General features: G+C 40.3%; 1 protein-coding gene across 1 annotated transcript in view; it reads right to left on the reverse strand.

Moving 5' to 3' along the window:
• The window catches only part of baiap3 (BAI1 associated protein 3), a 36595-nt gene extending 13400 nt beyond the window's left edge, over window positions 1-23195 (reverse strand). Inside the window, 10 exon segments of the mRNA XM_062407135.1 lie at window positions 385-462; window positions 961-1005; window positions 1204-1417; window positions 2248-2314; window positions 3355-3414; window positions 3921-4028; window positions 4226-4309; window positions 5227-5331; window positions 12785-12934; window positions 22922-23195. Coding sequence (XP_062263119.1) covers window positions 385-462; window positions 961-1005; window positions 1204-1417; window positions 2248-2314; window positions 3355-3414; window positions 3921-4028; window positions 4226-4309; window positions 5227-5331; window positions 12785-12925 — 902 coding nt within the window. The 5' untranslated portion in view covers window positions 12926-12934; window positions 22922-23195.
• Between the last annotated feature and the right edge of the window lie 714 nt (window positions 23196-23909).

Below are 23909 nucleotides of genomic sequence, written 5' to 3' on the forward strand. Positions count from 1 at the left end.
TTGCCATTTACTGATACCTCTATATCCTGCCTGAACTCTGTGTTCTCTGTGAGCACAGCTTTATTGTCAGTGGGCTTTCCTATATGTCAGTCTCTATTTAAGGTGAAAGGCCAACAACCAAATTATCTCTTAAGTTACCAAGAGGATGATGTCAGGTTTTCGGTCTCTTCATTTATGAAGTGCAACATTTCACTTGAATAACATGGAAATTACCCTTTGATTGGGAGGTTGAATGATTCAGCATTTGACTACCACAAAGTGATTTGGATGAATCAATAAATTACCAACTTATATAAAGTAAACTTGTGAACCAGCTACTCTAAAGCCCTTTGATAAATTTAGAATGATCGCAATTCAGGATCAAACAATACAAGTTTCCTCTACCTGCCCATTCCTCTAAGTCCACTGACTTCATTGAGCTTCTTGCAGGCTTCAGCTACAGACACGTCATCGTCGTGATCCCTGAAGAAGAAGATTCAGATGTCAGATGTTATTATTATAGCATCTCCTTTCGGGGAGGAACATGTTTCGTTATCTTTGTAACAATTAACGGATCCGAGAGGTGACATTCTGCATCGAGACCCATTGTAGCTGATGAAAAGCAACAGCCAACTTCCAATTTAGAGCTGAGACATGAAGATTAAAACACAACACAATCTTTATAGTGATAATGTTCACACTCAAGGCATAATGGATACAAGTGTCAACTATAACCAGAAACAATATTTTATCAAGAATTCTATTAATACAATGTTATTGCAAAATAAAAATACAAATGTTGAAAATACCTTGGGAAAATATGGGCAATTGTGCTAAAGACACTTATTGGTTGTTACCCATTATGCATACAAAATAAACAATAAATAAAATCTAAGCTAATTTAACAATAATCTAACACAATATAAAACGTGTTTGTCCCTCTGGCATGGTGATCTATGAGGAATTTAGCACAAATCTTACCATATGTCCAGATGTAAAAGGTCACTGTGAGCATCATCTATTTCACTGTAAGAATACAAATACACATGAGTAAACACCAACAATAAACACCTTTCATGGTCCTTCCACAGAGTCAAAAATGTGTTGCACTGTTCAGGTATCTGATAGGATCGGCTGTTAAATGTGAAACTGTGAATCCCCTGTGTCACACTTATAGGATCACCACGTCCTGCTCTTGGTTAAAGGTTAAGCGGCTGTACTCACAACACAAAGTGCTCGTCCCACACCGGGTTGAGAGTCTCTGGTTTAACCTCTGTCACGTGGATGCACCTGGCGGGTAGCACCTCCTTGGTGCTGGAGCGCTTCTCCAGCTTCTCCTTCCTCTTCCTGAAGCTGAACTTTCTCTCCTTCTTCTCCTCCACCTCCCGGGGGCTCTGGCCCACCAGGATTCCCAGCATGCAGTAGGGGTCACTGTAACCTGGCAGGCCGCAGTGTGACACAAAGAAAAGGTCAGCACACACGTGAAAGGAATGATTATGTTACGGCAGGAAGAAGATAGACGCCGACACAGTAACAATCAGGGTTACATTTTTTAGGGGAAAGTCATTGTTAATCAGACAAGCTCAGTGTCCTCTTTTAAAGTGATTTTCATTAATCCATTGTCTCCAGCAGTCACTTGTTTTCACTTGTAATCACACAGCATGCATTTTCTGTAATAATGTCTGTGAAGCACTTTGGAAATCTGTTTATAACCTAAATAAAGTGTATTATTATTGTTGTTATTACTATGAATAACCTTGGGGCAGAATCAGTAATAATTATCTTGTTATCTTGTCTGATTGATGATAAAATAATTTATCAAACAAAAATAATTTTATAGAAGAAATTTAACCTCTTAAAAATTCAAATATATGGAAATAAGCAGAATATACTGTAAGGTGAGACTCAAATAGGAAAGCCCAGTAATTTCCCATTTTAGGTTTAAGTCATAAGACAAAAACTTAATCATGCACTCTGAAACAGATTTTGACACTTGAAAAGTTCATAAGCACCTTGGTATTGTTTCAATCATGCATTTTATTATCTCTGCAATCTAACTTGTTTTATTACTGCAAAGTGCACTGATCTGACGCTGTTGCTATGATTAGCTGAATAATCTACAGTGTTGGGTGACAGTAGGTGAATCACATGAAGATTTATTGAGTGAGCGCCATTTAAACTTTATCAATCCACCATTGTTGCAGGATAAAGCACATTTATTTTTATTTTCCATCACTTACGTCTTATATAAAGTTTGAAATGTCTCACCATTCGCGTCCTTGGCCATCAGACTCTTTGCTTTCAAAACAGAAACTCTCAAGGAAAAACTGGCTCGCTGTGGAAAAAGGAATTTACAGGCCGTTCAGTGAGAAACAAGGTCAAACACCGAGTACAATACAGTGCATTCCACTAATTTGATGCTCTTATGACTTTTTAAGTAAATATCAGCGTACATTACCAAATTAATGTACAAATCTATTCTGCTGTGCTTTACGAGGTCTTTTACAGCTTTGTGACACGTATAGCAGGAGAACTCAGCGAAGGCAGCATAACTGTAGATAATGTTTACAAGGCCAAACATTTTCAATAAGCTCGCCTGCAGCTTGGCTCTTTGTCATAAGCTATATGCAAAGTCCCTGGCAGGCAAGTGCAGGTCATAAATACTTCAAGACTCCAAGGGCAATATAATGTATCTGAAGGCTCTCACCTTATTACTACTGCATTTACCAGAATATAGCAGCGGATGTACTGAAACAACTGGCTCCACAACCAATGTGTAAGTGATGCTTTCTAAATCTGCACTTTAGTTACTTTATTATTACGTTATTAACGAAAGATTAAAACTGCAGCTGATTGACATTTACCATGATTCATTGATAATGATGTTGGAATTCGTAAATGTAGGAGTATATTTTTCTATTGTTCCAGGCACCAGTTGTTTTCCATTCATTTCTCTAGTGCATCATATTGAAATCTATCCGACGACGTTTTGCTTTGAGAAAATTTGCTGCATTATTGTTATCAATGTGACAATTACAATTACAATGTAACATTACATTTATTTCAAAGTCCAAGATGAACAAAAAACAACACTAATGTGGACTTGTATAACGCAAATAAATTAATAGCGTATCACAGCACTAAAACTAACCTCTTTTTTTCAACTGCAAATATCAAATAACAGTCAAATGTCTAATCAATAATCAATTATGTTTACATCAGCACAGAATGGAAATTTACATTTGTACCCCAAGTTCTCCCATAAGCACAAAGCAGATGAACAAGTGTGAATTTCCATGACAGCAGTATGGATGAACAATCATTGCAATGACAATACGGACAAATGGACGGTGAGTCATGTACAAATTTTCTCACATTGGCTTCCTGAACTTTCTGGAGAATGATGTCATGTTCCTCTTCGCCCATATCGAACACCTTGTAGAGACGACCAGACACCAGAAAACAAGGTTTATTATATATCTGTATTGGCATGATGGAAATACTCTGCTTTCTCAGAGCCACAAATAAATCAGACATGTACTGACAAAAATCCACTCAGAGGTCAGTGAAATTCCTTTATGAAATCATTGGATCCGAACGCACGCTCTTCACACCTTGAAGAAAGATGTTGATGCTCTGATGTTTAATCGGTTTAGTGGCGAGAACATCTGCTCAGAGTCATACAGCAGCACTGCAGATAACAGTGTGAGGGTTTGTGAACAGTGTGCTGGATGGATGGATAGATTAGATAGATATATAGAGAAATTAAATATATAGATAGATGGATTGATTGATTATACTAATATAGATAGATAAGACAGATAGAGTAGATAGATACAATATAAGATAGGTAGGATTGATGGATAGGATAAATAAAAAGATATAATAGATAGATAAGATAGATTAGATAAATAAGATGGATTGGATAGATGGATAGCTACCTTGAGTATGTACGTAAACAGCTCTTCGTCACTTTTCACGTGTTCTGCGGAATGCACTCCAACCCGGTTGACCACGGTGTACACAGCCTCCTCATACAGCAGGTCCAGCTGCATGAAAACACGCTCCACTTAATAACAGCCCTTCAAAAATAAAAGCTCATGTTCTTGTTACTTCATGCTTTCTGCTCTGCTGCACATCAGAGGCAGGGATGAAAAAAAAATCACCACTGAGTTTTGTTATTGTGACTTTTAAAACGTAGTCCCTGCTGAAATACAATGGAACCAGTGAGGCTGAGCTGACGCACCTCTGTCCTGCTGATTCTGTCCGCGATAAAGGCCTGGTCCACGTGCTCTTGGGGCGGTGGCACTGTGCAGTCCCCTCTTTGGCACTGTGAGGGGAGTGAACCAGTTTAGACAAGGAAAACACAATTTTGTCAACAGAATGAGGAATAACAAAAAATGCATACATTAGTGTTCATAAGTTCCAATATCAACATTTGATAGTGTTACATGTGTTTATGTGTAGTTACCTCCGCCAAAGACTTTATGTGTACGCCCCTGTCCATTTTTTTGGTTTGTAAGGTAAAATTAAGCAAAAACTGCTAGACAGAACAACACAAAACGTGCTAGAAGGATGTGGTACAGGTCAAGGAAGATCCTATTCAATTTTGGTACGGATCAGGAGCGAGAATGATTCATGGAGTTGAATGAAAAAAAAACAGGCACGTTTCAGGGACTGTTGGGGCTTGATGGAGGTCTGCCCTCTACTGAGTCTCATTGTAGTTAATCTTACATTTTCCAAATATAAGAGGTTGCCAATGCTACTTTGTTAAGTTATTGTCTACATCTGGAAAATGACAATATAGATTCTCAAAGCTTATCATATACTTTTCATGTAAAATATTTTCGAAATGCATAACATTTAAGCACTTAGAAGAGACCAATAGAATCAAATATGTGGCGAAGGTGTTTGTTGTACTTTGCTTTTTGCTTAGTTCTTTTACTCTGCTGACGTGCATCAATTTGGATCTGAAGTCAACACGCTTGCAGCAAACATGTCCATAAAGCAACTTTGCCTCACTGGTAGTGGCAGCAGAAGGAGCTGAACATAGCCACTGACAGCAGCTGGTCACAGCTGAGCCTCCAGTCTTCAGAGCACCCAACTCAACCCGGCCCTTCTGTCCACTGACGTCATTCTGTCCACGGCTGTGGGCCCGAGTGACAGCGGCGGGGCAGCCTACTCACTACATGGACGTGCTTTAACATATGCAACAGACAAGAAGGTAGAATTGTGGGTGTGTGTTACCTCAGCCTGGGCAGCCCGCAGCATGTTCTCCTGTTTCTGAAGGACAGCGTTCATACGCTCAAAGAACTCTGCACTCTCCTCGGAAATCCTGCCAAGAAGAGGGAGCTGATGACAACTCTAAAAATAAAGATTAGACACTTGGAAAATGTGAATATGTGAGAAAATAAGTGTGTGTGTGGGGGGCCTTGGATCAGTGTGGCATCAGAATGTTTCTGGATAGTAATTAAAAACACAGTGGGTTTCAGTGACATCCTGTTTACAGACACTATGGTGGAGCATCTGTCAATAAAGATGATCTCTCTACTACTCACAATGAGCTACTGAGACTCCATCGCCTGCAGCTCAGCTCTTTGTCATCTTATCAAACGCCGTCTTATCTCACGCACCAACACAAAAAAGCAAAGCTGGTCAGGACCAAAGCTGTGAACGATGCGACATGTCTTCACTCTGCATGAACCCAGTTAATCTACTAGGATGAGCAGAGCTGTGTGCGAAATGCAAATTATGTTTTCTGTTTCCTCCAGGTGTGAGTGAATCCCCGGACTCCCGCCGGCCCCAGTTGTCATGGTGATACAGGCACGTTCAGGGGGAGGGGGAGTTAGCTGGCTCAACACCTTGGGAATCTCCCCACCACCAACCACCACCACCACTTTCACCCTCACCTCTCCCTCCACCCAAATCTCTCACCATGCAACTTCCTTCCCATCCAGTATGGAAATCACCAAGGCTGCTGGGAGCAGCTCTGATGTGTGTCTGGATCAGCCATATAACTCCTCACCCCCAGTACCCCCCCCCCCCCCCAACGCCCTTCTTCATCTCTCAGCCATCCCCACAACATTATGCAGAAGAGCTCGTCCGCAGAGACCCCGTCACGCTTCTTTATTAGCGTCATCGCATCACAGCAGGCGTGTGGCAGCCCATCCCAGCACCCACTGGCTCTCACCAAGGCGGGGGAGCGGATGGCAAACCCCTGCGGTATTGATGAGCACTAATGGCAGCCATGCTGGGAGAGTTGGTCGGGTTTGCATATGGCTTCAAAACCCACTAACAAATGAGAGGTGGATGTATTCATCAAATAGCAGGAGTTGGTTTTTAATCTTCAACAATAATTGAGCATGTATATATTACATGTTTCAATCAGGCTTTATTAACCTGATCTTAATGTGTAACAGTACCCTACAAATATTTTTTGTATTAGTACTGCAATCAGATTAAGCCTCAGCTCAGCCTTAAATTTGGCCTGTTTTGTTGATTACGAGGCCAAAAAACTTGATGAAGCTAAGGTACACCACTGAAGTTATGTCCCTAACATCTGCTGACCTATAGTAGTTGGTAACTTACCTATTTGTACGGAAGACCTTCAAACATACACTGGATATTCAGCGTCTTTTCGTATATTCTTAAATTCAAATGAATTTTAATCAACTGAATAATATGTACAATCGCCTAAAAAAGTATGTGCACTAAGTTTGAATATATTTTTTTTTTTTTTAGCAAAAAATAACATTTAGTAAATTCAACCTAACATTTTTTGCAGTGCATGATATATTCTGGATTAACCAGTTACAACGAATTACATCATGCAGGTTGCTTATGTGAGACTGACCTGCACATATTCACTTCAATGATGAAGTAGTCCAAGAAAACCAGCAAATATTTGGATGAAAGAAGCTCGAGCAAGTGAGTTTTGGAGATTTTAACAAAAAAATGACTTAAAAGAAAGGTTAATAATGAAAGATGTATTTTCTCTTCATCAAATGAACTATTGCAACAAAGTCAGGACTTTACTTATAGCTCCAATGATGTTTTTTTGATTTTGCTAAATACCAAACACACAAAAGAGAACACGAGTTGTTATTCTCATCATCATCATCATCAGTCAGTGATGGAAAGCTTGAAACCACATAAAGTCGAATCTACAATCTGTCAATGACTCCCCCCAAAAGCACTGAAAAAGAGACCAAGTGTTTTGTTTTGTTTTATACTCGCCTATTTTCATTTGCTCATCTAGTACAAATAAGCTTCAGTTGATCATAATACTCGCAATATGAGACACTCAATTCTTGCCTAATCCATCTTAAATAACTCAGGGCATTCTTCCATCCAGAAATCTGTCCCATCGTCTCTCATTGACAGCTTGCGGATTTGTCCGGACAGTCTGAGATCTTTTTGTTTCTGAGTTTTGAGAGATGACGTGTATATGAGCAGAACAAACCGAATTCATGGAAATCCGGTTCATTTTCATTTAAAGCATAAAATAAAATGCTGCTGATATCTTTTAACCTTTCTCTCACACACACACGCTACCAGAATAACAAAGCGACTTGATGTTGCTAGGAAACAGGTCCTTCAAATATTCATTCAAACACTTCAATTATGTCTCCCCATCTTTAATCAGAAGGAAAAACATAAATAAAATGGCAAACATGGTGAACTCGCTCCATCCGATCGAATATGTTTTTAAAACAGCGCTGACTGGGAGAGGGGAGGTGACGCGGGCCCCTCACTTCAAACGTCAACATAATATGGCAGTGCATACACAGTAATTAATAGAGCAGACATCAATGTCGTGTGCAGCATGAAAGACAATGTGACGTCTGTATGCGTCCTAATAAAATTAGATGATTTTCTAAATGTGATTCATTACGGCTGCCAGTGCATAATATCCGCCTTCGGCTCCGATCATAACTGAGGGTGTCCGTGACAAGAACCCAACTCCTCAACGCTACACACAAGACGGGTTGTTTCACTTTAATTACACATTTGAGTAAGCAACAGCAACACTACAGGCGAAAAGGCTTCGGTGCGGAGGTACGATCTCCACAGCTCCGCTAGAGTCTTTCCATTCAATAACTTGTGAATAGACACAGCAGCTAGAAGTAGTGATGGACTGAACAGTAGCCTGGTGTGAAATTGTTTCCAGCTCAGGAGCTTTACATTTGTTTATACTCGCTCACTGTTTGGGAGAAAGGCCGCCTGAGGGTTTTTAAAACAGGCATATGGGCAATGATCTAAATTTTTAAAGATAAGAAAGCTGTTTCATGTTAATAAAGCAAAAACTTAAGAATAAAGCAAAAACTTGGTGCAGATCCAGATTTTTCTTTCACTAGCTTCTTTATTTTTGTTAATTAATCAGAGAATAATTTTTGGAAAAAATTAACATTTAGAAGATTGATATAAATGAGTTTGTGCAATGTGGTTGCAATTTGGTGCAGATCCAAATACAAAACCAGATCGAGTGAATTTAAATGGTGTTTCCCAGGGAAACTGTTGGTCAGTTTGCAGGATTACGTAAAAAACAGGGGATGATTTACACTGCAGAGTAAAATCTTTTCATATTTTTAATCAATTTCTGTTTTGGAATTCTCAGAGAGTAATTAATGCGTCATGATGAAAATAAATTAGGCACATTTAGAAAACAAATATCTATTGGTGTAGAATTTGGTGCAGCTTGATTGACTTTAAGGGGACTGTTGGGCCTTGGCGCAGTGCCATTCCAGTTTGTTCTTTCTTAATCAACCAATGATGCAGCTTACCTATTGCAATGAGCAACAGTTTGATGCCCTGATAGCGGCTGTCTGACACTGTGACAGACAGAGGCAGCTTTCACATGCACTGCAACCCTCAACTTTTATGGAACCTTCCCAGATGAGCTAAACACAAATGACTGAACCAACTGAACCAGAAATTAAACTGCCTGCTCCCAGGGTGCAAAGTATTTGTAATGTCTGCATGCCACTGGTGAAACTGCTCTCCTAATTCAAACTGAATAATTTCAGTAGGTGCATGGGAACACTCGCCTCACGCAGATAGTCTCCGGTAAAATGCGGCATTTGCGTGAAAGGGCAACTGTCAACTGTGGGCCGATCAAATCCGGAAATTGTCCAGAGCTCATATGTGGAAGTAGATAAAATAAGAAAGATATTATGTGATTATTTTACATGTAAATATGACTGAAATCCCACCATAGCTGTTGCCTTAAACCCATTTGTGAAGATTACTTTGTCTTTGTTTGTTGCTGTTACACAATCAGGAGACACAGCACTACAGAGCAGCGGGTTGGCTTGGAAGCGACTGCTGGTTAACGTGTAGTCTCACTGGGTTCCACTGGGTTTGAATCACTATGCATGTATACAAGACAGGCTTTGCTGGTAAATTGGAAATAATGTATTTGTGAGCACAGACAGGAGGAGAGAAGCAAAAAGATAAAGGGCTGAAAGCGGCTGACACTGGGCACAAAGCAAATAGGACGCACTGACATCATGCATACGCTAACTGGGGTACTGTAGTTTCACAGCAGATTTTGCCCACATCCTCCTCACTTCTTCACACTGACCATTAACAGTCCAGCAATACACTAGGTTTTGACCCATTCTTGTTGAAAGTGAACCAATTTAAAAGTGCTTGTGTCAGGAAGCTATGACAGAAACGTTTTCTTTGTATATATATATATATTCAAAAGATTAACTAGTAATTAATTGGCTTAAGGCTGTGAGGAACAGATGGTGGCTGAATCAGGAACACAAACAAGTCGTTGTTTTGGTATTTTCACTTGATTCGTTGCCAGTATGAAAAATTTTAAATGACACCAATCTTATCCTTTCAATGCATAGTATTTCCACCATTAATGGCTGTAACTCTACGTACATGTCCTTCCATTTAAAGTCATTGTCAATATATTGTTACTCGGAATTGATTTAAAAACTGAGATCTTCAATGCAGTGACACTGAAGAGTCAAATCTGTAAAAGCGACAGCAGCAGGCTCACGATTCAAATCCCGTGAAGTCGGGTGTGTAATATGAAGTTCACTGTTGATGACAAAGATGGAGGTGAAATAGGCAAACAATAATAAATGAAAATATCAAATTGAAAAGGAATCCCTGTGCCTTTTATGCAGTATGATGCCTGGTTGGGTACATCTCCGACAGCGTCTTGTGCATTTGACTTACCAACCCTCTCACATAGTGGTATCGAACAAATTTTGTTCAACTTAATTAAAAAGTGCCAGAGAGCTCCGTTTTGACAGCCGACTGTACTACTGGGTCAACAACTGTGGATGGAGTGGCCCAAATCTTCCTGGCTTCATTTGCAAATTCTCAATTAAACTGAGAGTGCCTGCCGGTCAGCAGCAGACCGACTGGATAACAAAGATCAACGGTCTGCCTCTAATGATGAGCACTCAGGGAATGTGCACGGCTGAGGCTCAGATTGAAGGCTGTAGCCCTGGGGAGCTGGAGAGGGAAATGAGAAAAGGGTGAGACACTGACAAAAATCACTGTTCAAAGAAGAACACAAATGGGGTTCCACCGAAGCAGATATTATATCAAACTTCATTAAAAATATAAATCATATGGCGACAGCATTAACATGCTTAAAAATACACATGAAAAATTTCCTGCAACGGTCCTCTGTAGTTCTAGTCTTTAAAACCCCAAATTGATCAGTCTTCAACTCAACATCTAAGGTTATCTTCCATGCTAAAAATAGCCATCGTCGTCATTACAAGTAGAAGTTCACATTGTGGCAAGAGCCTGTGTTTAGGTTGCTATAGAAACCTCAGGTTCATACTATTACCTTTGGCTTCAGAAGAAGCTTTAAAACACGACTGATAATAAAAGAAAACAGGTGTTTGATTTCACCGGGGCCACAAGGCAGAGATGTAAAAACTCCAAAAAAAAATCCATTTTATGTCCAGTTTCATTTTTATTGTCCAATGCTCTCAAGCACACAGAGCTGACAGAGACATGACACAACAATATGAGAAAGAATAAAAACAAATATTAAGAAATAATATAACAAATATAAATACAGTACATACAGCATATATTACACATAACCACAATATATAGAAACGGTACATATTCACGTACATGTATAGATACAAACTTACAGGTCATACAGTGTAAACACATTTATGCAAATATAAATACAAACAAGTAAATATGTATACATATGCACAAGAATATATATAAACATACAATGACCAAAAAAAAATCACAAATCACAAATCACAAATGACAAATTGTTTAAGATGGCTAAGAGGTATTTTCTACCAAACAGACCTGGAATCAATCAAAACTGTGAACATGTATAATTGATTTATTTCATTATAAAGAATAATCTTTTATACAATTTATCGTAGAAGAGTACATTTGCACTATATAGGAGAACTATTTCATGATCTGGAGATCATGCCTGGAAGATTAACGGTATGTTTGTCTAACGCGAGGCTACAGATATTGATAATTTTTTATACTGATTACTCAAACAAGAAAATAAGTTTGCCATAGTTTGCCTGTCTAGTCAGCTTATTGCCACCCATAGTTAAGTTTATTATTGTTAGGCAACTTCTAGTGGCCAAGGTTAGTATGGCAGGAGCAATGGAGTGAGTCAGGTGATATATAGAAATATTGATATTTAACCTATTACTTTTATCTATAATCGTTCCATACCCTTTTCGGTATGTTCATTATTGTAACCATGACAACAAGGGTTTCTCTAACCTTACGGAAGTCGACACACATTCAAACATTAAGTTGAACATACACATTACAATACACAGTACAAATACACACTCAATACCTCAGCACACATAACATTCATGGATATTTACAATCGCACACAGAAGCACATAAAAAAAGTAAAAAATAAAAGTAAATTGCTCTTTTATTTTGAAATGCACAAAGACGTCAGATGATATAGAAGTGCTATTGTGCAACCTACGTTGAAGTAGACGTGTGGACATGAGACCGTGTGGTGTAAACTGATATACAAGAACACAACGTTTGTGATCTCCTCAGCGCCTGACTGTGCATGTACTAGGGAAGCTGATGTGTCCAGGGGGAATAGGCAGCTTGTACATTGCCTCTTAATGGCAAGTCACAACTTTGGAATAAATGCCAGCAACATTAACACACTGCTGACAAGAAGTGATTATCTACGGCTTAGGCAGTACAGAAAATGAATTAATAACAGACAATAATTATGTCTATGTGCTTTCGTTTTTGAAAAGCTGTCAGTGCAATACTGAGCTAACTGCAATTTAACTTCCAAAATTAATGTATTGTGTAATGTCCACCGGGGGTAGAGAGAAGTTATCACTTAAAATTGACATTTTCCAAGAAAAAATGTGTTTGCTCAATAGCGGTAGAGAGTTCCAACTTTGATTTTGCTGCAGCCTCACTATGTAGGCATTGTGCGTAGATTAGAAGTGTTATCTCCAGATGCAGCTAACTTTATGGAGAAAAAAATTGCTGATTGTCTGATAAATATTAATAAGTTCCCTCTTGGAACAAAGCTTTCAGTTCTACCATCCGACTAAATACTTATAAATTATACTCTACATATCAGGAGTTCTTTTATCTGATAATCGTGGGTGCTACCATTAATTCACGAAAACTAACCAGCGGCAAAGTATTTATAAAAGAATATATATATATTTTAAATGAAAAAGCACCAGAAGTTCACTGAAATCCATGAAATAATAACCTTGTAATAACCAGAATCCAGTTACAGCACTCGACGCCAGGTGTAAGTAAAAGAGCTCACACCAGCGACTCACCTGCGGGGTAACGGGTCAGGACTGTGTGTCAGGGGGCTGCCGGGGGTGGGCGGCGGCGGCTCCCTCCGGCTCCTCAGCGACTGGCTCCTCTGCACCTGCCGCAGCACACTGCTCTTCAGGTCCAGCAGCGTCGTCATGTTGGTTCACTGTGGACACAAAGAGCCAACATCACGTTAACTGTCACTCCACTGCGAGAGCATGATTGGCAGCGTTTGCGTGAATGAGTAACTCACAAGCTTGAGTCTGAGAAAGCGAGGCAAAACACTTTTACTGTACGATCATATTCATACAACTGGTTGTTTCCTGACAAACAGTCGGTGTAAAGGGTTTCTTGTGGTTGGATCCGCTGCAAAGCACACATACACCTTTGCTCTTTCAACATAATTATACTCTTTCTGGGTCTGTCTGGCTGATGCCCCAGGGTGTGCAATTTATCCTCTACCTTTGAGTCTGTTCAGTTCAGTCACTCAACCTTTATTTATGGGACTTTGTAAAGAAAAATGCAAATCAAGAAGCAGTGGCGAGCTGGGAGTCATAAGAGCTTCATTATAGCAATGTCAGAAAAAGGGTTGCGTTATCAAAATAAAAAGCGCATAAATATAGCACTAACTACGTTTAGAAATGTTTTCCTGAATGTCTTAAAGGTTCAGTGTGAACAATTTGTCGATATTTAGTGGGGACATTTCATGTTGTAGCTCAATGCCCCCACAACCTCACCTCACCCTCCCCCCTCCCCCTCCAAACATGAAAGAGAACCGTTTCAATTAGATAAGATGTCATTTAGCTTCTATCCAAAGCTTCTTTACAATTGTGCATTCTACATCTTTGAGGGGCCATTTTGGGGTTCAACAATTGGTTTAAGAAAAGAAGGCACAAGTGTTGAGAGGCCCACTCAGTAACAAGTCATGTGGAGGTATAATGATCAATGGTTAAACATTGAACTAAGTGTTAATCATGTAATTTGCACTTTCTCCATCTTGACAAACAATCCACATGTAACTGGCATTAATTGCAAAGCAGCCATGTTGCACTAAGTGATTAGGATCGTTCTGTTGAAAGGGAGCTGTTGAGTTCCCAACAGTGTAAATGGAAACACTGGTTCCTGATTTTTAATTGAGGGCTTGGCTGGACATAAAGTATTTTTCAAAAATGGTACAATCCAAAACTCAAAGCTGCCAGCAGGGGTTCAGATTCATGGAAATATTTGGGGGTTGCTGTGCTTTGCTCAGTCGCCCCAAAGACCTCATGAAGGCCACACATGCTAAATTTGATGTCACAGTTAGATGCATTGCTCTATAACTGTTCATCTCCATCCATCCATCCATCATCTATACCACTTATCCTTTTGAGGGTCACAGGGGAAGCTACAGCCAATCCATGCTGCCATTGAGCGAGAGGCAGGGTCCACCCTGGACAGGTCACAAGTCCACCACAGGGCCAACATACAGAGACAAGACAAAAGCTGTGTCTTTATTCAGAGGCTGCATCCTCCAACGGCAGCGTAAACTGTGACCAAAGATAAATTCTCCTGATGTTTTCGACTCGCTTTTTGCCGCCATTTCCTTTTTTTAAAAACAGTTTGTGACTGAAATCTCAATGAATCGCGGGGTATGTTGGGCCGGGAAGGATCCTCCAAAAGGCACCTTCGTTGCGTTGTTCTAAAAGAACAAATTTGTCAGCCACATTTAGACGCCTTCGAGTTCGACAGCCTAGTCGCACAGCTGTGTTGCAATCGGCCTACGAATGCAGCAGATGAAGGATTTGACGGCTGAATTGGAACACAGCTAATGAACCATTCACACTCACATTCACATCTATGTTAAATCTAGAGTCTCCAACTAACCTAACCAAGCCGCAGTACCCGCAAAAAAAAAGCTGTGCTTGCTGTGTACATCTACACTGATTTACATTTACACTACACTACATTTTAAAACAACTGTCTGGATGTTTGATTAAGTCCGAAAATGACTGACTATTGAAATATAAGTTACAGTAGCTTGTCTAACATAAAGAAGTTTTTTTTAGAAATATGACTTATAGTATCATTGCCGAAGTTTGGATAACAAGAGCAATACCGGTCTCACTTCTGTCCTTTTTATGTTAGCTAAGTGTAAAGATGGGAAAACTATTTGGACTAGTTTTTTTTTTACACATAAGTTTTGTAAAGATTAAAGGAATATGTCATTTTTGCCTTTTATAGATAATGTTAGCAAGATTTTATGTTGGCCTTTTTCATTTTTGTGCAAAGCCAGATTAGTTGGCGGGAGGCTGTCATTTCAAATCAAAGAAGGGAATAGAGACTGATATCAATCTTTAAAATATAATAAAACCAAACTGTTCATCCTCCGTTCTTTAATTAACCGTATGTAGATGTAATTTTTTACGTGAAATCCACCTCTAACTACTGTAATTAATACATGTTATAAGTAATAAATAGTAATAACAAGAACAATCATAACATAAAGTAAATTAGGAAAAAATGGGGACAAAGGCATGAACATATATAAAAAATAGGACAAACAATTACTTTCCTGCATATTTTAATGTATGGCAGCTTTTAAATTTAGTAATATTTAACTTAGTGTTATGCAACCATTTGTAGAAAAAGGAAAAACTTTCCTTGACTACTTCTCTTTACTGTGAAATACCATATTTAGAAAAATGAGCCTCCTTGACGACCTAAGCGAGATTGGCACTATGTTGCTAAGCAATTCCCTCAGACAAAGTAGGTCTTGATGCCATGGAGTGAAGCCTCAATTTCGCTTCATGTTGACTTCAAAATATAACTGAGTTATGTGACACCATGACAGTTTTGTGCTCTCTCTACTCACCCCTAGAATAAGAGCTGAAGAATAAAATATACCAAGTTATTTCAGTATCCGTGCATGTCAGCATTCTCCCCGGGATAAATGTAAAGAAAAAGGTATGTCAAACTCTACGATTTCCTAGCAATAGCAACATCAAATGTTTTTATATTTGCAGACAACTTACTCTGCATTCTCAATCAAAAAATATAACTGTCTTTCTGTTTGTGTGTGAAAAAAAAGGTTACATGACAATATATGTTATATTAAGAGGCATTCATTTAACGTGAAAATCATTTTTAAGTGCAATGCTCCTTCATGGCTTTTTTTGGTCAAAAGTCAGTATCCAAACTTCATTATGTTCCTTTGCTATATTTCCTTTATTAGGAGGTAATCCTTTAAATCTTGACAAAAGGTTGGGGGTCTATAAATACCTGAGGATCAATATTGAAGTCAGTCGCTAAATCCTCACAGGAACAGAATACATGCTAGCTGCCACAGTTTTCAAGTGCAACATAACATGCCAAAGCTCCATAGAAGCATCCCCCATTCATTTCGAGTAAAAGAAAAATCTGATTGCAAGGTTATTGATTGCATAAATGACAGCAGTTTCTACAGCAAAACACTCACACACACACATCTGCCTAGCAACTGAGGAGAGAGTGAAGTCTAATCAAAGAGTCTCTTTAAAAGCATACCATCACTTTGGTCCCTGCTTCTCCATTTTACTGCATTTTCACAGAACTGTGATACCGGCTCCAACTGCATAACTTGAGTCTTTTGTGAGGCTCCAATGGTCCGACAGAAACCCAGTAAAGGGGGAAGAGACAGAACACTCCAAAAAAGAGAGAAAAAGACCTGACAAGGACACATGAGCGAAGGTTTGATTGATGGAGAAGTAGTTTCAGAGGACAGTCAGACCGACTCAGACAGTCAGACGCTCTTTTCAATAGTTGACAGCCAATGTCTACGTCTGTGTGAAAAAGAAGCAATGAAACCGTGGGCTGAGAGATTGTTCAGCCAGCAAAAGACAAAATAGTCACTGTTATTAACAAACTGTAATAGAGGACAATTAACTTGATTTTCAGAAGAGATTCTGAGTGGAATTTACAGGAAATGTTAATTGGTGTTAAGTTTAATATTTAAAGACAACCCTGTTAAATGTTGCCTGTATTGAATCACAACACTTGCAGCAAATAGATGCACAGAAACTCAACATACTGGCTTGTATGACTACTGTCATTTAGAGAGCAACAAGCAGTAGGCTTTCCTGCTCGGAGAAGCCGGGTATTCATGGTACAGGTTGCATCATTTGCTGAGCCAAAGGACACAGTCTGCCATTAATCCAGGAGGCTGTCATCTGTTATCCACTTGGAGTATTCTCACTTTACTCAAGTCGACTGAAGTGTCGATACTCCTTCTCTGGTAGATATTATCAAAGAGTCTTTAACAATGTGCCTCAGAAAGCACCTGTTGGAACTTCCTCAATGACTACTTCACATATCGAATCCCTATATATTCCCAAATTTCTGTTTTTCGTTCGGAAGTTTTGGAAGTGCATAGAAATATTCAACTATAGCCAAAGTGTTGTCTCAAAGGTTTTTCTACTGATTTAGAATAATGACACATTAGGTCTAACTTTAGATTCATCAGTTTCTATCAAAGATTTATTTGTTGATGGATCCATCTTGTAACCGTATAATCTACTGACCTCCTAATTCAGAAATGTAGCATCAAGATATATCTGGGATTTTTTATGATCTGCCAATGAAAGCAAGGATACATTTTTGATAGAAGACTGATGCATCTATATCCTAACGCTGGGTTCACACCGGACACGGAAGAGATGCGTAAGCGTGGCGTAAGCGCAGCGCCAATCCTTAAAAAACAGCTGGCCTCCATCCACTCCCATGTTAAACCTTTGTGCGGGTCACACCGGAGGCTGAAGCGCTGCGCTGCGCCAATGCTGCCTGGTGCCGTGAAGCGTTCGTTTCGGCGTCAATTTTTTTCGCTTGACGCAAGCGTATCACGACAGGAAACACACTGAAGAATGATTTTAAACGATATTGATGACATATTTTATATGATATAAATGATCAAATATGCATCCCATACTTTGTATTCACCTTCTGTTGTCCTGGAGTTTTAATTGTAACACTTTTACCAGCCACATTTTTAAATGTCCCCCTCTGCCCCTCCACTACAGCCACACAAGCAGTGATACAGATAAAAAGAGAGAGAGAGGGGCTACGTATTCTCCACATAGGCTTGAGTGGAGATTACGTAATTTACCCTCGACACCCGACATTTAACGGAGCAAACAGCGGAGAAGTTCTTCAACATTAAATTAATAATTGAAGTGGAGAAGTACAGTGAGTTGTATGATCCTTGGAACATGTTGTATAAAGACAGCACCAAAAAAGACATTGGGACGCAGTTGCCTAATGTTGGAGCAACAAGTAAGTTATGCTTTTTATACTACTGGATCAACGGGTGATATTATTAGCGCTGCCCGGCGCTTCAGCGTCGCTTCCGTGTCCGGTGTGAACAGCCAGGCGCCGGCGCGCTAGGGATTAGCGCTTACGCCACGCTTTGGCGTGGCTTAAGCGTCCGGTGTGAACCCGGCGTAAGGGTGAAGTGACCCTAATAGCGCTTATACAAAAATAAGAATCAAACAGAATTTATTATATATATATAGATATATAACTATAATATAAAGATAAACCCTGAAAAGCTAGCAAGAACAGGAAGAACACACATGATTCTAAATGGCACAATGAGAGAAAGCATTAATCCAAGTATCAAATTGTATCAGATGAGTCCATCATTTCTAAATTGTTTGGATTTGCCAATTCTTTCAACAAACCCTTCAGTCAGATGCAGAATTTAAGCTAAAAAAAGAATTGCAGTGATCCATTAGTGTCATGTTCTCTTATTAAAAGAAAAAAGTTGTGATAAACACTTTAAACACTTTCAATTAAAGTTTGTCAATACCTTCAAAGTGGATACATTTCTTTCATCTTTCTCTAAGGAGTCATCTCCTGGCCTGGAACTATTTAGGTACAACATCACTGAGAACTGCAACTCCTCCGCTAACTAACATTTTCAATAGATGTCTGATTACTGGCTGAACTGAATACATTGGACCAGACTACTTTGTGAACAACTACTTGCTCTCAACATGCTTTCAGGCCTTGTTTCTTCTCTGGTCCAGATGATTGACCACAGGCTCAAGGACCCTGATAAAAGCCAATTAGATAAGCTTTTGATTGAAGCCCATGGATTTACTATGTTAAGGTCTTTCAACATATACATTGTTAGTTATTAAATATAACTCCACGGTTTTATTGGCTTTTGGTTGTGTTATGAAATGTATTGGGTGGCATGACATGAAGCCAAAACATTTTGATCTCCCCCTAGTGGCTGGTTGCAGAATAGGTTGTAAACCCTAAATGTTAGCAGAAGGGACAAACAATAAACCAAAAGTATACAGCAAATAAACGGTTTCCAAAGATACAATTTCAGGTAGTTCTTATCACACTGGTGTATGTACAATTTTTTCTGGTAAGTTGGGCTTTAATTTGTTATTTGATGCTCCCAAAACAGGGTGAAATGATCTCACAATTAGTCAAGAGAATGAATCAGTGGGGGCTTGATACCAAAGCTCAACTCACTTCTGCGCAGACTCTGGCACCAAATGATGTCAAAAGCATAATATGGCGGCACCCGTATCCAACATATTTTGGCCTCTGCTTTGTAATTATACCAAAGCCAAGGCCCGCGGGTTAATAAGTTAAAGAAGAGTTTTGAATCCAATATTTTCCCCATTAGACAGTATCATTCAATTGATTGTATGCAGTGTTCCAGTGCTGTAATGTCTGGTTGACTTACAACTCCTACAAAACGCCTTAAGTGCCTTTCGTTGCTGAACATAAGGGGCTACAGCACGTGAGGAGAGGTGTTCACCATTACTGCTCCCCTGCGTGACTTCTGCTCAGCAGTGTCATACTCTTGTCATGATTTCCTCAGGAGGCATAGACACGTTTGGTTGCTGTGCTGCACAGAGAAGACCTGTTTCATAACCTCAAACTACCATGCATCAGACACACACAAAAAGCTCTGCTCACGCATCACATCAGATCCACCACATGCAGCCTGGTGAGCGAGGGGAGCTGACAGCAAACAGGCACCGCGGAGCAGCTGTCTCCCAGGTGAACTCATTTCAATTACAGGAGAGGTTCGCTCCCAACTGGATTTCACTCTGCCTCAGCCATCAACCCACAGTGACAAAAACGGGTCGACGTGCCACCGACGGTGGGGCGCCGGCTGCCAAGGAAACACTGTCAAAGCCAAGTAAATGCCTTTTTCGCTACATTTGTGTCAAAGCTGAGCCAGGGAAACACTTGCTCACCACTGTCTCTCCCCTTTGAGAGCCAATGAGCCCGGCAGCCAAAGCCGCCTTGCTGATAAAAAGGGAGTGTCTCTATGGTAACAGCAGACGAAAGGGAGCCGGTAAATACAGGTAAATGCAATTTTACAAAGCCAAGAAAAAAAAGAAACAAAAAGAAGAAGCCCTTTCATGTGTTTGCTTTAACACAGCTTAACACGTAGGGCAATATATAAAACACACTTATTCACGACAGCAGGCCACAGCCTGGTCACTTCATTCCCTGACACTACTGTGGTAGAGGTCCATATAAAACAAATCCTCCTCTATATAGAATCTCTTTTAAGCAATGTCAGTCACTGTAACACTTCAGAGTCACTTCAAGAGCTTCACTGGTGTTCCCACTTCTCACTCCTTTCCCATTTGACATCTCCAAAAGTATACATCGGATAAAAGACGGCCAGAGATTCTGTAGCGGATCAATAAAGTAGCGAGGATTACACTGTTACCTCCGCAGCGGTCGATCATTGGCAGCTTCAAACGCACCGGAGATTAGTCTTCGTGGGGTTTTCAGAAACGCACCTATCTAAGTCATTAGTCTATTGTTGTCGAGCTCTTCTTTAAGTGTCTGTCTGAGCGTGAAAGCTTCATCCTTTAGAGTGCTGTTGAGTGTTTCAAAGGGGCTGGGACAGACACAGGGAGCGAGGAAAAGACGAGGAGGAGAGAGGGGTTTCTTTGTCTCAGAAAGAACATAATCAATGTAATTAGGGGCATGCATTTAATTCATTACATTCCTCCCGAGTCACCGAAATGAAAGGTGAGTATTAACCATCCCCCATTGTGGTGACATTGACAGTCACGTAATTAAATCAAATACACATTCTGACCTCCATATTCCCAGAGACTTCATTATACGACATGAGCCTGAGGATATTCAAGTCATAACTCTAAGTAAATCAAGCTGTAGTGCCACTGACGATAACAACTATGGCTGTCATGGCATTGAAGACGGAGCCTAAAGCCTAATCACTGGCCATCAGTTATATTATGTAAGTCGGCCTTTAGGGACAAATGGATCCAACTGTCACTTTCTGTCTAATCCTCAAAGAGCTGTCAAGTGGATTTGATGTAAAAAAAAAACAGCAACAACGTGTGACAAAGTGTAGACATCGCTATGACCTAGACCGTGGATCCACTTGTGGATATAAATAGTCCATAATCCAACAAAAGAAACTGTGCATCTAGACGTAGACTCCCCAATGCCCCCCTGGAGTCTGTGTTGTCAAGGCAAATGACAGGCACTTTGGCTCGGAGAGACTGATTGCCAGAGAAAATCCCCGGAATTGACGGCTGTGAGCTTTAAAGGGCGTCTGCAGCCACGCACACAGAATTAAATAAATAAAGAACATGGAACTTAAACAATGGTGCACATCTTTGATCATTATACCACAGATAATACATCCTTTGTCAGCCTGAGAGACACTCACTCCAGCGGTAACTGTCAAAAATAGCAGCCATTGAGTCTTCATGCAAAAGAAACGCCGCCGCCTCTGTAGTTTACGCACAGAACATCAAACTGAACTGCGCAACAGCACAAGTGATGCTCGGAAGTCACGCAACTGCACATCTCTAACAAATTACACACTTCCTAACAATATATTAGCACAGCCTTTCCATAACCTCTTTTTTTTCTGCCACAGTGCAGCAGGAGGAAAACACTGGGGAGGCAGTTTTTATAATAGACAGGTTTGATCCACAGTATAATAATAGGAGTTGATGCTTAATTAATGACTAAAGGACTCATAATAATTCGTCTAAAGTTATGACCTCCACAAGGAGGAGAGAGAACTAAACAGGCAAAGATGTGATGATTTAACATCATCATTGCCTTGCTCTTTAAATTTGCTGCACCTATATCTACTGTCAATATTACAAATGCAGGTAAATTACAGGCTTGCAATTGCTGCTGCTGTCACTGGGGGAGAAAAGAGAGGCTGTGTGTGAGAGAGAAAGAGAGAGCGAGAGAGAAAGAGAGAAAGAGAGAGAGAGCTCCACAGGCATCTCCAATGCATCCAATTGATTTATACATACACAGTGTAACCCAAGCACTCTCTGTGTGTCAGCTACCAAAGGAGTTAAACTCACACAGAGATCAGGAAACCGAAAACCTCTTATTAATTTTTATTTCCCTGACAAACATGAGACTTATTTAAGGAAAAATGTCCGTCAGAATAAAAAAAAAAAAAAAACTCTTCTACTTCGGGTTTACAAATGTTCAGCTATATTCAAGATGTTTTTGTCAACCAGGGTGAATACAATAACAACTTCACTTGCTCTATCTTTTACCTGATGTGATACTGGTATGTTGCACTTGTGTGTTTGTGTCTCTCTCTCTGTGTGTGTGTGTGTGTGTGTGTGAATCAGCAATCAATGCAACCTTGCTCACCTGTAGTTTCCGTAAAAAAACAACGTTATACAACATTTCCCTGGGATAGAGCTCTACAGTGTGTGCGTGTGTGTGTTTGCGTGTTTGCAGTCAACTTAAAGCAACTGATCAGGTTTGCAGCATCATTCTGTGGATGCTTATGGTGAACAGAAGGGGAAGTTTCACTATGGAGGACAGATTAAAAAGCTGCAAGACGAACATTTCCTCTCAGAAAAATATGATTTCAGGTCTGAAACCCCCGCCAGGAGACACATGACAAATCAACCATGCATTATTTCATATCACACGTAGAACTTCAGACTCCGCAAAAAAGGCTAAATTCAAATGATTTCCAACTAATGTGAATTCTGATCAACAGGTGGATCTGAAGCAGCCTTCGCATTGACATCATGAGTCGGAGCGGCTGAGGCTGACGCATGTGTAAAATAATTTGAGTTTGCGTTAGAGCTCCAGATGTGATGCTGATGTTGGATGCAGAAGAAGCTCCTCAGCTCACCTGTATCTCTGGAGCGGTTCTCCGGTGTGAGAGGTTTGCACTGATGTCAGGATCAGTGGATGTGCAGGCTCTCGGGAACAAGAAGAAGAAGAAGAAGCGAGTTTTTTTTTCTGTCGCGGTTGAACTTGTGTGAAGACAACAGCGATCGCTCGGTGTTTTGTTTCTTGTGATGCACGAGGAGACAAAAAGCTCCGATTAGTCCGCGGAAATGTCTGCTGGGCTCACGCGCCGCCAATGCCCGCGCCAAATATGGTCACAGGAAGTGCAGCGGCTACTTCACCGCCCTCTGCTGCTGTCGGAAATATCGCAACTGCGAGTGGACGACAGGACACCAGTTCGCTTCCCCTGAGAAAGAGAAAAGAAGAAACATGTTTAAAACACTCGTCCATTTACCCTCCTTCCCTCATCCCCTCATCCCTCCTTCTTACCCTGTCATCCCTTCATCTTCACCCCCTTCACTCATCCCTTCACCCTCCATCCCTCATCCATGCATCCTTGTCCCCTCATCCCTACATCCCTACCCCCATCCAATTATCCACCTTCCCTAATTCCGTCATCCTTATTCCCTCATCCATTCATCCTCATTCCTTCCTTTCTTCCTTTACAAGCATCTCTTCCTCCACCTCTCCTGATATAAAAGCTACTTACCTGCATCATACACTTGTTGTGTATACCAATTAGCTCATTGGTGCAATATTGAGCCATTAACTGCTGTTTCTCAGTGGAAAGCCATACTTGACTTGACCTGATGTGTTTTGTTGCAGCCCTTTGTAGCTCAGTGTAAAGAGTAGTAACATAAATGTGAGTATTAAAGTAAGATAAGGTTTACTGATTGGCTGGCTGTGACTCACAAGGAAGAGCAGATAGTCCACTAACCAGATGGTTGGCAGTTCAATCCCTGTTTATCCCATACCACGTGCTGATGTGTTCTTGGGCAAGATATTGAATCCAAAATTACCTCAGTGGGCCAGCAGTGTATGTGTGATTT

This window comes from Platichthys flesus, chromosome 16, assembly GCF_949316205.1.
Source record: "Platichthys flesus chromosome 16, fPlaFle2.1, whole genome shotgun sequence".
NCBI classification, from domain to species: domain Eukaryota; kingdom Metazoa; phylum Chordata; class Actinopteri; order Pleuronectiformes; family Pleuronectidae; genus Platichthys; species Platichthys flesus.